The 13,686-nt window shown below is 37.0% G+C and overlaps 2 protein-coding genes across 2 annotated transcripts in view; one reads left to right on the top strand and one right to left on the bottom strand.

Annotated features, from left to right (window-relative positions):
- LOC107875972 (probable serine/threonine protein kinase IREH1) overlaps positions 1-8,606 on the top strand; it is a gene marked incomplete in the record, with an annotated part of 35,216 nt that extends 26,610 nt beyond the window's left edge. Inside the window, 8 exon segments of the mRNA XM_047413846.1 lie at positions 1,718-1,803; positions 3,477-3,565; positions 4,078-4,129; positions 4,234-4,290; positions 4,505-4,678; positions 4,820-4,897; positions 8,071-8,252; positions 8,341-8,606. Of these exon segments, the coding sequence (XP_047269802.1) occupies positions 1,718-1,803; positions 3,477-3,565; positions 4,078-4,129; positions 4,234-4,290; positions 4,505-4,678; positions 4,820-4,897; positions 8,071-8,163 (629 nt within the window).
- Positions 8,607-9,311: 705 nt separating this feature from the next.
- LOC107875974 (probable inactive receptor kinase At1g48480) lies at positions 9,312-12,884 on the bottom strand. Its single transcript, XM_016722894.2, has 2 exons — positions 11,307-12,884; positions 9,312-10,174 (listed from the first exon to the last, which is right to left on the bottom strand). Exons 1-2 carry the CDS (start codon positions 12,676-12,678, stop codon positions 9,564-9,566), a joined length of 1,983 nt encoding a protein of 660 aa, XP_016578380.1. The 5' UTR covers positions 12,679-12,884; the 3' UTR covers positions 9,312-9,563.
- Positions 12,885-13,686: the final 802 nt, after the last annotated feature.

The following is a 13,686-nucleotide window of genomic DNA, read 5'->3' as shown; positions in this document are numbered from 1 at the left end:
ACTTATAACCATCTACTACTCTCGCCTTAGTACCTACCCATTTTGTTTCTTGGAGACAAGCTTTATTAATTCGCCTTTTCCTAAGAATTTCACTAGCTCTAATGACTTCTCCGATAAAGACCCTATGTTCCACGACCCTACTATCAACCTATAGTTACCCTTAGCCCCTTTACCCCTCATGCCCCCTGCCCCTGCCCTAGTCCACGACCCCAACCCAATCCTCGTCCGAAAACATGACCCTAAGACAACATCATCTACCACATCCACCTGTGACTGCACCGACCAATAACACTAAGAGCACAAAGCCTAGACAACATGCAAACCAAAAAAATACTATCAAGCCCACACTACAGGACTACTAAGAACAACAAAAATGACTAGAAAAGTAGAATTAAAATGTAAAACACTACTATGAAATATAGAAATAAACAAGTAAATCGCCACTCACAAACAAGATTGTCAGCCAAGACATGTAGGAAAAAGGGATCAATTAGGAATAGTAAACAAGACAGCCAGTAGCAACCACTAGAATCTATACACAAGACTAGAAGAGATGGAGCAAGTGCACCTGATTGAAGCTGGATTGGTTTACTTGATCGAGTCGCCAGATTCCGGCAATTTGAGGCGGAAATTGGTTGCCGGAATCACGTTGTCGCCGCCTGAGAAGGTGTGCCGGATCTCAACTTGTAGTACTTGCAAGAGGTTAGAAAATCGGGTGCCGGGGCGCCGAAACTGCGGCAGTGCAAGGAGGAGTCGCCAGCAGAGGTGTCTGTATGGGAATGAAGACGACGTCCTCTGGAGTGAAGAAAGACTACCCACAGTAATAATCAATGTGTGGGTTTAATACGGTTAATGTTCCACCAGAGAAGATGGTGGCCTTATGGCTTATGGAGGTCTGGAGTTCCTCGGCGAGATTAGAGTACCTACATTTCGATATGTAAAAACAGAGAAGATATCCAAATTGATATGAACTATTCTAATATTAAACTAATCTATTGTATCCTTATAGTACTCTTTCCCTTTTTCTTTTCCAATCAATCCCAAGTAAGCTATGGATTGCGTACTATACATAACTTGGTGTTTAGAAAACCGGAAGGGAAATATAGAGATTTCTGAAAGGTTAGTCAATGAGTAATAGTCTTTGTCCAATTGTTAATTTGGGTGCGCACCCATGAGGCCTTTTTTTGCATAGAAGAATGGTGTGTAGCCATATTTTACAGTAGACTCTAGCTTTTGGTGTACTGCTTCTATACTAGCCTTTTCTCACATCAGTAAAATCATTTATATGGTACTATGCATTCATGCATGTCATAGAGGAATGGGTGTCTTTTGGAGAGCCATATTTTTCAGCAGCCTCTACTTTTTGGTGTACTACTTGTATGTGAGCATTTTCTCACATCATTAAAATTATTTACCAGATGAAACAAAGTAAATATGGTACTGTGCAATCATGCATACCACAGTCCACAGGTAAAATTATTGGAATGTAGAGGGGAGCGAGGTTGAGTTTGTGTACGGATTGGGAATTCCCTCCAAATTATTGCTTTTCTCCCGAAATCTAGTCATACTTTCATTGAATCTTTATCCAATTTGTCTTAGGCTAGGAACTTGAATAAATGTTTGACCTGGCATTCTTATAAAAACAATTTTAGAGGGTTTTTTTATGCCCTTCTGTTTCCTGTTTAGTTCTAATCATAGGCTACATACTTCTTTTCAGGTTTCACGGCTGATTGGTGGTCCGTGGGCATTATTCTCTTCGAGTTGATTGTCGGGGTTCCTCCTTTTAATGCAGAGCATCCTCAGGTTAATATGTTGTCTTCTTATTTGGATATTTTGTCCTTATTCTTTCATGTAGTTTGCTATCTCTTAGGTCAAAAGGAGTCGTACTGCACTACTCATTCAGTTGTAGATTAGTAGTTTATATATTAAAAAAAAGTAGAAGAAAAATGGTCACTGATGTTGCTTATGCTTTATTATAATTATTTTTGTGATAAGGAAAGACACTATTGAAAAAAGTACCAAGAGGCTTCATAAACGAGCACTAATGTTGCTTATGCTTAATATTAAGGCACAATACATAAAATTTCCGAGGGATGGCCTTGGCTCAGCGGTAAGCTTGCTTACCGTGGTGTGCCAGGGTCGGGGGTTCGAAACGCCCCTCCAGCGAAGCTGGGGTGAGGGCGCGTAGGTCAGGCCCGGAGTGGTCCCCCCCCTCCCCGACACCTACGGAGTAGGTATGAACCAGGTCGTCCCTTTTAATACATAAAATTTCCCTTTAACTTGGCTTCACATCTATGACCTCCAACTTTGGGCGTGCACGAGTAGGCATTTAAACTTGTATAAAGTCGAACAAGTAGACACACACATCCTATATGGACAATTCTTGTCCTACATGGCATCCTACGTGTAGTATGCCACTTAGGACGTGTGTGTCTACTTGTTCAACTTTTTACAAGTTTAAGTGTCTACTTGTGCACACCCAAAGTTGGAGGTCATCGATGTGATTTGAAATCCAATTAAAGGGCATGTTTTTGTATTATGTCTAATATTAAATTACGGATTTTCTCTTTAACAACTTAAAATGTTTTAAAAGATAGTACAGTCTTTAAGTTTTCTCCCTGCAAATGCACCAATATGAAACCTTCAAAGAAAGTATGAGATGTCTGTAAATCCTAGTTAATTTATGCAAACTAGCTGTTTCGGGACGTGACACCAGTTCTTTATATGCGTATGTTTGCATGTGTGGATTACTTGACGATTATAGAGAGAAGGAACTTATTTTTATACAGAAGGTTTTGTGACTGAAAGTTACTTCCACTTTGATTCCTGAGAGGATTATGAGATCCCATTGGTACAGAGCTGATTCCAAACGTCTCAATGAGGGTCATGCTGGTATGCACCCAATCGGAGTTGGACATTTTTTATAAGATCACGACGATGATAACAACATCAACTATAACTAAGTCCCAAGCTAATTTTCTATAAGAATTTCTGTGTAAATTAAATCAAGTACTAAATAGCTTTGGAGATTACATGCAAGACCATCGACTTGTGAATTTACAGTCTATGAGCTGGGTGCTTAACCCACTGAGATACGGATGCTTGATGGCAACCTCGTACATGGTGACTAACCAATTCATTGGAAATGAAATCTTTAGTTTTAAGTCACAGCAATTTAGGTGGAGTCGGTGAAAACCATTGCCTCAAATCTGGTATTTCTATGGGAGAATTCAAAAAAAGAACCAAAAAAAATTGGGTTAAAACATATATCTGCAGTTTTAGCTCTTTTATCTGATGTCGAGCACTTGGTATAATAGTTCAGTGTTTGCAATATTGATACCTTTATGCTTTTTTTAGCTTACAATAGCTTTCTCTGAGCAGTTATCTCCTTATGGCATTATGTTGATGAAATTGATGTTTTATGAAGCACTTCTGATGTTGCGTTTCTCTTTTTCCTTTTTGGGGGTCATTTTCAGAAAATATTCGATAATATTCTCAATCGTAAGATACCTTGGCCAGTGGTTCCTGAGGAAATGAGCGCTGAAGCACAAGATCTGATTGACGGGTAAGAGGATTATTCTGGTTGTTATTTGAAGTCCCATTTTCATCTTCGTAAGTTTCAGTTGGAAAGTTCTTTTTCCAAGAACCTTAAGCTTTTAGGAAGTTCTCATTTAACTTCTAGGATAAGAAAATGTGGATGGAGGCTCTATGTTACTAGGGATGCTTGAGTAATGAGGAATTAGTTTGCTGAATTTGAGAAAGGCAGTGGATCTTTAGAATGTAGTCGACTTTCAAGTAAAAAGCATTGTCAGTAATGATGAAAAGCTTTTCTATTAATACTCTAAAATCGGTTGACAATCATGACCCTCTATTAGATGCCAAAAGGTTTTAGTTAATATTTTTGCTGCTGAATTGATTCTGGAGTTTCAGGTGTTGCTACTAAGTTTAGCATCATATTAGTATCATCAGACTTTAGTAATAATAAACACAATATTCTTCTCTTTGTAACTTATCTGTTGTAGACATGTTTGCTTCTGTCTCTCAACTTTTGAAAGCTGCTGTTGTGGTAAATTTCAGATTACTAACAGAAGATCCTAATATGAGACTTGGAGCTGGAGGAGCATCAGAGGTGATGTTCTTTTTTCACAACTAACTTGGATACTGAACCTTGTTACATCTGTTCATTTGAGATCTCAAGAATAAATTGTAGAGTGACTTATGATCCTTATGCAGGTGAAGCAGCATCCGTTTTTTAGAGATATTAACTGGGACACACTTGCTAGACAGAAGGTTTGACTGCTATATACTTTATTCATTGAAGTGATTCATTTTCATTTAATTGTGTCTGTATTAGCAGATGGTTCCTAGCACCGAGCCATGAAAACATAGCTGACCCCACCTAGTGTGATATTGAGGCGTAGTTGTGTTGTTATATTGGTAGATGGGTCAGTTTTTGTTTTTATTGACTGAATGGTGTCGCATCAATGTTTGTACTTTTGCTCAGGCTGCATTCGTGCCTGCATCAGAAGGTGCACTGGATACTAGTTACTTCACAAGCCGCTTCTCTTGGAATCCTTCAGATGAACACGTATATGCAGCCAGTGAATATGAGGATTCTAGCGATAATGGTAGTGTTAGTGGTAGTAGCAGCTGTCTAGATAATCGCCAGGATGAAATGGTATGGTTATACCCACAAAATGAATTAAATATAAAATTAAATAGACTGCGTGTTAACTCTTAACATGGTAAGTCAATTTATATGGTGGATATCTGTTGATTTTTCATTAAATAGGTTTAGTTTCGACAAAATAATTTGCAGGGTGATGAGTGTGCTGGTATTGCAGAATTTGAGTCTGGCTCTTCTGTTAACTATCCTTTCAATAACTTCTCTTTTAAGGTAATTTCTTGTTTCACAAATTCCTATCATTTTTTTCTACTTCTTCTTAATGGTTGGATTGTTATTTGGATGATGAGTAGATTGTCAGATTATGGCTGGCTTTTTCGTTTCATTCGACTCAGATATTTCCTTGAATCTAAATAATACAATTGGAACTGCAGCTGTTTATGCATTCTTAAATCACTTCAACTGGATGACATGTTTTCTGGATCCAGTTTGGTCTTTTAGTTTACCTTTGTGCTGCAATTTGTTGCGTATCATTAGGATATTAATAAGTTTGGAGTTGAAGTATTGAGTTATTTGCTGTTATTTTCTTTTTTAGTTTAGTAATTTTATTTCTGAAATTCAGTTGTCTAAGTTGATATAGAATAGGATTTATTAGTATCCTAGTTGAAGTTAGCATAGGATTTTATTAGTTTCCTAGTTAGAAATAGAATAGGATTCTTTTGTCTATTTATATTCTCAGATGTGGATGATTAAATAAGAAGAATATTTTGTTATCCTCAAACGTTTTCTTCTTCTCTGTGTTCCGTAGAACAACAATTGGTATCAGAGCCAATTTCTTGAGGGATCTGTGAGAGAGAAGACCCCAAAAATAACCCTGCGTAAAAGTCAATATTGTTATGGCTTCCAATAATTTTTCAATTCCTTCACCCCAATTTTTTCTGGTGAGAATTATCCAATTTGGGCTATCAAGATGAGAACATACTTGCGTGCATATGATTTGTGGCAAGTGGTAGAGGTTGGAGGAGAGGTAAATCCTTTGCCAGATAATTCAACAATGGCGCAAATTAAGAATTACAGAAAAGAGGTTGCAAAAAACTTTAAAGCTCTCTCTTGCATACAATCAGCACTTTCGGAAGTAATTTTCGCTAGATTTATGGCTAGTGAGATTGCAAAGGAGGCTTGGGACAAGTTGAAAGAAGAATTCCACGGAAGTGACAAGATTAGACAAATAAAAGTGATAAATCTGAGAAGAGAGTTTGAAATTCTCAGAATGAATGATTCAGAAACCATTGAAGAATTCTCCAACAAGTTGATGAAGGTTGTAAACCAAATCAGACTTATGGGAGAAGAGCTTACAAATTTAAGAATCGTGGAAAAGGTTCTTGTGAGTTTGTCGGAAAGATTTGAAGCAAAGATCTCCTCACTTGAAGATTCGAAGGATCTCACAAAACAGTCACCTTCAGAACTTATACATGCTCTTCAAGCTCAAGAGCAAAGAAGATCCTTGAGGCTAGAAGTAGCTACTGAAACTGCTTTTCAAGCCAAGTTCAAAGGGAAGATGCAGATGCTAGAGGAAGGTAAAATCCCAGAAACTTCTACTAATTCTAGTAGAATAATCAAGGCGATTCTCGCAATGAAGTCGAGAAAAGAGAAAATTTACCTCCATGCAAGTATTGCAAAAAACCAATCATAAAGAAGATGATTGTTGGTTTAAGGGAAAGAAACCACCTCTCCAGTGTAGATATTGCAATAAGCTTGGACATATTGAAAGGTTTTGCAGAGTGAAGAAGGAGAACAACCAACAAACTCAAAAAGCCAACATTTCGAAATTTGAAGAACAAGAGGAGTTTGTGTTTACGGCGATGGCAGCAATAAGATCTAATGATGAAAACACATGGTTTCTAGACAGTGGCTGCACTCAACATATGACCAGCAAACGAGAATATTTTACGAAGTTAGAATCTGCCAAAGGTAGTGTCAAGTTAGCCGATAAAACCACGTTGAAGATTGTTGGTAAAGGAACTGTGGCAATTGAAGCTCCCAAAGGTACTAAATTTATTCAAGATGTTTTATTGGTACCTGATCTTAATCAAAATCTATTGAGTGTTGGTCAAATGCTAGAACGAGATTATATTTTACTGTTCAAAGATAAAAAATGTATTGTTTCTGATTCTAGCGGCCAAGAAGTGATTACAGTTGAAATGATAAAAAGAAGTTTTCCTTTGAATTTGAACTCAAATTCTGAGCAAGTTTGTCGAAGTAGTCAATGTGAGCAGGTTATTGTGACCACCAAGCACAACGATGATGATTTTATTTTGTATTCTGGAAATATTGAAAATTTCTGCGCTACAATGGACGTTGAAATCGAACAAATCACTTCTCAAGAAAATTCTCAAAAGCTTCAAAACAATAATGAGGCTATAATTAAGGATAATCCACATACTGTAGAGGGGACCACGTCAGGATCTCCATACTCTGGCAATAACAATAGTTCTAATTCAGACCTCACATTTCATGAAGATCAGAAGGGCGGAGATGATGGGATTGAATGCTTTTCGGAGGTTATTCATCAGATTTTTGCTAAGAAACCAGCTGTCTACCAAGCATATTTAAATTTTGTTCCTGGAAAGATGTCAGGAAAAGAATTATGGACTAAATTTTCAAGGGCTGAATACCTTCACGGTACAAATAATTTTATTGCAACTTTTGCCAAGGCTTCTGAAGATGAGGAGCTTGCAGTTTTCTTGAAGCAAGATGTTATGTTAGCATCTGAAGCTCGAAAAAAGAAGAACAACATTCTCAAGATGATTAGGAAGAACCTTGTGAAGAAATGTGTTGAGATGTTCAAAGAAATTGTTGAGACCAAGGAAGATCAACTCGCTGATATATTTCCCAAATTCAAATTTGAAACTCTTCGTGAACAACTTGGAGTTACCAGCAAACATCTCAAGGAGGAGTGTAAGTATTGAGTTATTTGCTGTTATTTTCTTTTTTAGTTTAGTAATTTTATTTCTGAAATTCAGTTGTCTAAGTTGATATAGAATAGGATTTATTAGTATCCTAGTTGAAGTTAGAATAGGATTTTATTAGTTTCCTAGTTAGAAATAGAATAGGATTCTTTTGTCTATTTATATTCTCAGATGTGGATGATTAAATAAGAAGAATATCTTTTTATCCTCAAACATTTTCTTCTTCTCTGTGTTCCGTAGAACGACAGATGCACTAATAAAGAACTCAATATTTAAGCATCCTCTAACTTCGTCCTCTCATTTGTTCTTGACATAATCTTCCCTGCTTTGCGTAACTGAATTTTGCCTCTCTTTAATTACATGTGATACTTTAGTTGGTACTCTTTAAGTGTTGATGGAATTAGATTTTAGAAAGCCATTCGGCTCGTGAGTTGATCCTCACAATGCCACCTCTAATTTTCTTCAGTTTTTCCACAGAATCTCTCCCAGCTTGCATCAATTAATTATGATTTGCTTACGAAAGGTTGGAAAGATGATCAGCCGTCAAATCCTAATGTACAGCACCAGTGAACCGTGCCTGTGAGAGTATCCAAACTTTTGTTTCTTGGCTGGTAGAATCAAACGGCCGCCAATCATCTCCGTCTTTATACCTTGTAAATGTATGTATGCGACCAAGTCTAATGCAATATTTCTAAAACTACTTCTATTGTCTTCACTTTCCAATTTTTCCTTTTTGTTCACTTGCAGATATAGAAGCAGCTTAAAGATCATGATCGCGACCACGGGGATGTGAAGTGTTTTCGTGATACAACCAAATCTCATGCTGTGAAGTTGTGCTTTGAATCGTGGTTTTATTTAGTGTGACAACCTTGTATCTTATTTCCGTTCTCATGTATGGCCATGAGATGCCTTGTGGGTTTGACTTCAGGCTTTTGATTTGCTTTGTAATTGTCCCTCCACAGCAATGAGAACACATCTCCTGTTTTGAAAGGGATTGGACTTGTTGCCTCGAATTTTTGGTGTTTGCATTACTCTTTTCCATTCCCTTAATACTAGTTGAGGAAAGTCGAGTGGCACTTGCAACCATCACCACCTTCTTCTGTTTCTGTTTCTCTTGTGAAATTCTCTGCTGTCCTCTCTTCGGTACGGACTAATTTTCCCAATAGAACGACTATTTTGAATTTAACAGGGGGGAAATGATATATAATAAACAACAAAGACGTCTTCTAACACAACTAAAATCTATCAGCAAGTACACATAGTAATTGATATTGCCACCAAGGGTTGGTATCATATGGTTTTTTAAGGATTCCCTCTTACTTCTTGGATGATCTAAATATATATATTTTTTGGAGTTAATGGTCGAAAATACATCTAAAACTATCATATTTTTCGAGATCATACCTCTATTATGCATCGTTCATTTTACCTACCTAGGCCGTCACTTTATATGTATCACAACATACTACGATGTTGAGTTGGTCTGTACGCATGTGGCGCAATATTTGGCCAACTCAAAATGTGAACAATCCTTTTGTATGTACATGTGATTTATCCCTTTGGAAGTGATTGAACTGAATATCTTTCAAGATTATGAATGCTCTTTGGAACAACTTTCAGTGTGATCCCTGCTGGCTTCAGCATATCAAGAATCACATGCTCGCATGCCTCACAAACACAGAGAAGTGTCATCGATAGTTGCAACAGAAAAAAGCGAAAGTAAAAGCTGAAGCAGTAATAATTACAGAGAGCATTATACATTCAACAAGAATAAACGGTACAGATATTGCCCCCCCCCCCCATCCAAAGGAAAATGAAAGAGGCAACTACTAATGGTCCATGATCTGCTAATGAGACACCCCTCCTCCAACAAACACGTTCCATACACTTAAAAATTGGCTCAGTATATTGGTGATGAATCTGAGTTTAGCTTAATTACTGCACATCTCTTAGGAATAATTATGACCATTTCACTCTGTTGCATTGGCAAGATTAGAGTGTTCATGTTTGTCATGAGAGGTTGAACGTCGAATATCTTCAATCTGTTTGGAGATATCGGCCATTGAAGGACGGCTATCAGGATATTGAGCTGTACAGTCTATTGCTAGCTGCAAGAGTTGGACCATCTCTTCTTCAGCAGTCTGGTACCTGAGGAGTTCAATATCAAAAACCTCAGAAGGCCATTCTTCGCGAACGACAGATTGAACCCACCTTGGCAAGTCAACACCTTCTTCATTTAAGAGGGCATGACTAGGTGCTTTTCCAGTAAGAAGCTCCAAGAGTAATACTCCAAAGCTATAGACATCTGCCTTTTGGGAAACCCTGTGAGGATCAGTTACCTCTGGAGCACGATATCCTACAACTCGAGTAGGAGAGGATGGCGGTCCAACCAAGTTAGCCAGACCAAAATCTGAGACACGTGCTTCGTATGATTTGGTGAGAAGAACATTGGATGATTTGATATTGCCATGGGAGAAATCAGGACCTTGAGAGTGAAGGTATTCAATGCCACGTGCAACTCCGAGGGCAATACTGGACCTGATTTCCCAATTCAATGGTGTTCTGCCAGCCCCCTTGCTTCCTAGTAATTCGACGAATTGTTAGGAGTAAAAAATAGGCTGCAGCTTTCTTAGCTCACTTTAACTAGTTTCAAGTATTCGACAACAACAACAACCCACCCACCTAGTGGGGTCTGGGGAGGGTAAAATGTACGCAGTCCATACCATTACCTCCGAAGAAGTAGAGAGGTTGTTTCCGATAGACCCCATCTTAGTACCAAAAAGGCAATAAACAAAATCGTAATAAAGCTAGTTTCAAGTGTTCGAGAGGGGTAAAAATGTACAAACAAAGTTCATTCAAGAATCACATGCCAGACATTAATCGCCAGTTGAACAACTAGTTTCAAAGATTCAAAATTCTAGTTCTATACAGATGGTGTAGATAGAAAAAAGAAACATATAATGATAGACCCTACTAATGTAGGGCCAAGTAAAAGATAATTTTGTGCTTGTGCAATTTTCCCCTGTATATGGACAAGGTATCTAAAACAAAAAAACAAAAGGACCCTTTGGCTATAATGAAATCACCAAATCAAATGAATACTACTTATTGCACTTAATTACAAAACAACTTTAGATTTGACATACTTTCTTATATTAGAAGCATGCTTTTCATAATGAAGACTAAGTTAATGATAAGAAATTAATGCTTAATTCCAGGACCACATTTTCATTGGATTGAGGGCTCCAATAGAGACATTGCATGTTACCCAGTTAGCAACAACTCAAACTAATTAGATACTCTAATACTGAAGAGGTAAGTAGCATGGCTCCAACAAAATGTCATAATCTGGAACAAGATAAAAACTTTATCTACTGAATAAGGAAAAACAAGTGAAACATCATATATTGACAGTTACATTGCTTGGACTCTTTAAAATTATCTGCGATTACATATTGAACCCTCCAAAAACAGTGACTTGTTTGAGGATCCATGCCACTGAGTGCGTGTTGGATCCTCCAAATGTAGTGTATTTTTTGAGCATCCATGCTGCCAAGTGCATGACAGATCCTCCGAAGAATAGTGCATTTTTTGAGGATCTAGTACGTGTCCGATCCTCTAAAGTAGTGCATTCTTAGACGATCTCACACAAGTACAGTAACATTTTGAAAGAGTGTGCAATATTTATTGACATAAAAGAAACTATAACTTACCATGAAGAAGTGCAGACAAGCTCCCCATTGGCATATAGTCAAAGACAAGAAGTTTTTCCTCACTACTGAAATAATAAGCTCTAAGAGGCACCAAATTCTCATGATTCATTGCTCCAACTTCTTCAATTTTCTCCTTACACTCCCTCTCAGACATTGCCACATCTTTCAATCTCTTAACAACAACAATTGTACCTATCTCCAATACTGCCTTATAAGCTGTTCCAAATGTCCCTTTTCCAAGAACCTCTGCAGATGCTCTCAACAAATCATCCAAATCAAATACTTTATAATAATCTCCGAAAAACACAAGCTTCCTTTTAGCCCCATTTTCTCCCCAATTCTCATCCCCACTACTCAATGCCGCCGCTGTTTCTGCCACCGCCACTGAATTCCCATTATTTGCACCTCCATTTTCTGGTTTCTCAACCCCGAAAACTTCTGTTTCCGGTTGCTTAACTGTCTCAACATCGCGAGAACTTGTTTTGTCATCACTTCTCATCCTACCTAACACAAACAAAATCGACAGTAGTATAAAAACTCCAGCAAAAGACCCGATTACAATCCCGGAAATAGCTCCACCAGATAGCTTCTTTTTCCTGCTATTCGTATTCCCAATTTCAACCCCAGCAGTAGCTATAGCAGGCTGGGTTTTATTTCCTGGACAAACATTTAGAGGCTTTCCACAGAGTGAATTTCCGATAAAAGCACTTGCAGGCATTGCCATTAAACTTCTCGGAATAAATCCATTCAGTTTATTGAACGACACATTGAACTGTTCGAGATTAGCAAACTTCAGCTCAGGTAAAGACCCAGAAAACTGGTTTCTCTCGAGTACAAGCGTCCTCAATCTTGTCAAATTGTTAAACACGGACGGAATTTCTCCGGAAAGTTTATTGTTAGCAAGATTCAACCGAACTAAATTGTTCAGCCCGGATAAGGAAGAAGAAACACCTCCGGTAAAAAAGTTACCCTGGAGATAAACATTACGAAGCTCAACACATTGTGAAAGATCAGTAGGTAGAAGACCAGAAAGGCGGTTAAGACGGAGACTGAGAGTACGTAGACGAGTGAGATTTGAAAATGTGTTCACTGGAAGAGTGCCGGAAAGAGCAGAAGCTGGTAGACGGATAACAGTGACACGGTTGTTTTCACATTGTACACCAGCCCAGCTGCATGGGGAGGTACTGTTGGTGTTCCAGAGATGTGTACGTCCACCTACCGCGGACCGGAAGGATAAAAGAGCAGCGCGGTCGGAGTTGAGATCGGAAGAAGAAGATGATACAAATATAAGAGACTTAATTGTGATGAAGATTAAAAGAAGCATTGTTAAATTTGAGTTTGTAAATGAAATGGAAGTGGAACTGGACAACATTCTGGTGTGATTTAATTGTTTTTTTATCAATATGGTGGTTGAAGAAATGAGAAATGCTAGAAATTCATACAAGAGAGAAATGTTTACTAGTAGTACAATAAAAAAAAGAATGGTTCTCGTAAGAGTGATGAAAAATGTATATTAGTACTGCAGGTGTGTACAAGGATGAGTTATTTCAATTGGTAAAATTTTCTTTCCTAAAATAAGTTCCTTCAAAATGGCTTTAAGACTTTTTAGATATGAGAGATAAAGAAATAATTACTTCTCAAATTAATTTTATAATGAGTTTATTTTATATATTTTTGTCTCATATTACTTGACACTTTTGTCTTTTACATAATTATTAAGGAGAAATTAATAAGAGACTCTAATATGATCATGTGAAACTCACATTTAATATTGTCTAGCTATTAGAATTAATTATTTTTCTATTAAATTACTAACAATAAAATTAAAAAAACATGTCCAATTATCTCTTTATTCTTAAACATATCAATTATTTTGAAATGAAATTATTTAACAGATGCCAAATAATATGAGACAAATCTTTAAACATATCAATTATTTTAAAACAATTTTTTTTTAAACAGATACTCCCTCCGTCTCAAATTTTCTAATTTGATTTTCCATTTTACTTGTTTTTTTTCATTAATCAAGAAGAGACAAATTTTTTTTCATATTTTAGCCTTTGCATTAATTATTTTTTCTTCAAATTAAAATGTAAACATCATTTAATAGGAATATTATGGTAAACTAGCCATGTTATTAATAATTTTTCTTAATCAATGTGTCATCTCAATTTGGGACGGAGAAAATATCAAATAATATGAGACGAAAAAAATACTGTATTTAATTGTGATAAAATTACGGAATAATTTATCGTGAAATTAATTTTTCCTGGACGGACACTGAATTCTGAACACATGCTACAAGGAAAAAAGAGATTGAGAAAAACGAAAAAAAGGAATAAAATTAAATTAGGTTGTTAAATGAGGGTGTAATTATGGT

This window comes from Capsicum annuum, chromosome 6 (genome assembly GCF_002878395.1).
Source record: "Capsicum annuum cultivar UCD-10X-F1 chromosome 6, UCD10Xv1.1, whole genome shotgun sequence".
NCBI classification, from domain to species: Eukaryota; Viridiplantae; Streptophyta; class Magnoliopsida; order Solanales; family Solanaceae; genus Capsicum; species Capsicum annuum.
Note: the sequence above shows the minus strand (reverse complement) of the source record. Positions and strands in the feature narration are given on the sequence as shown.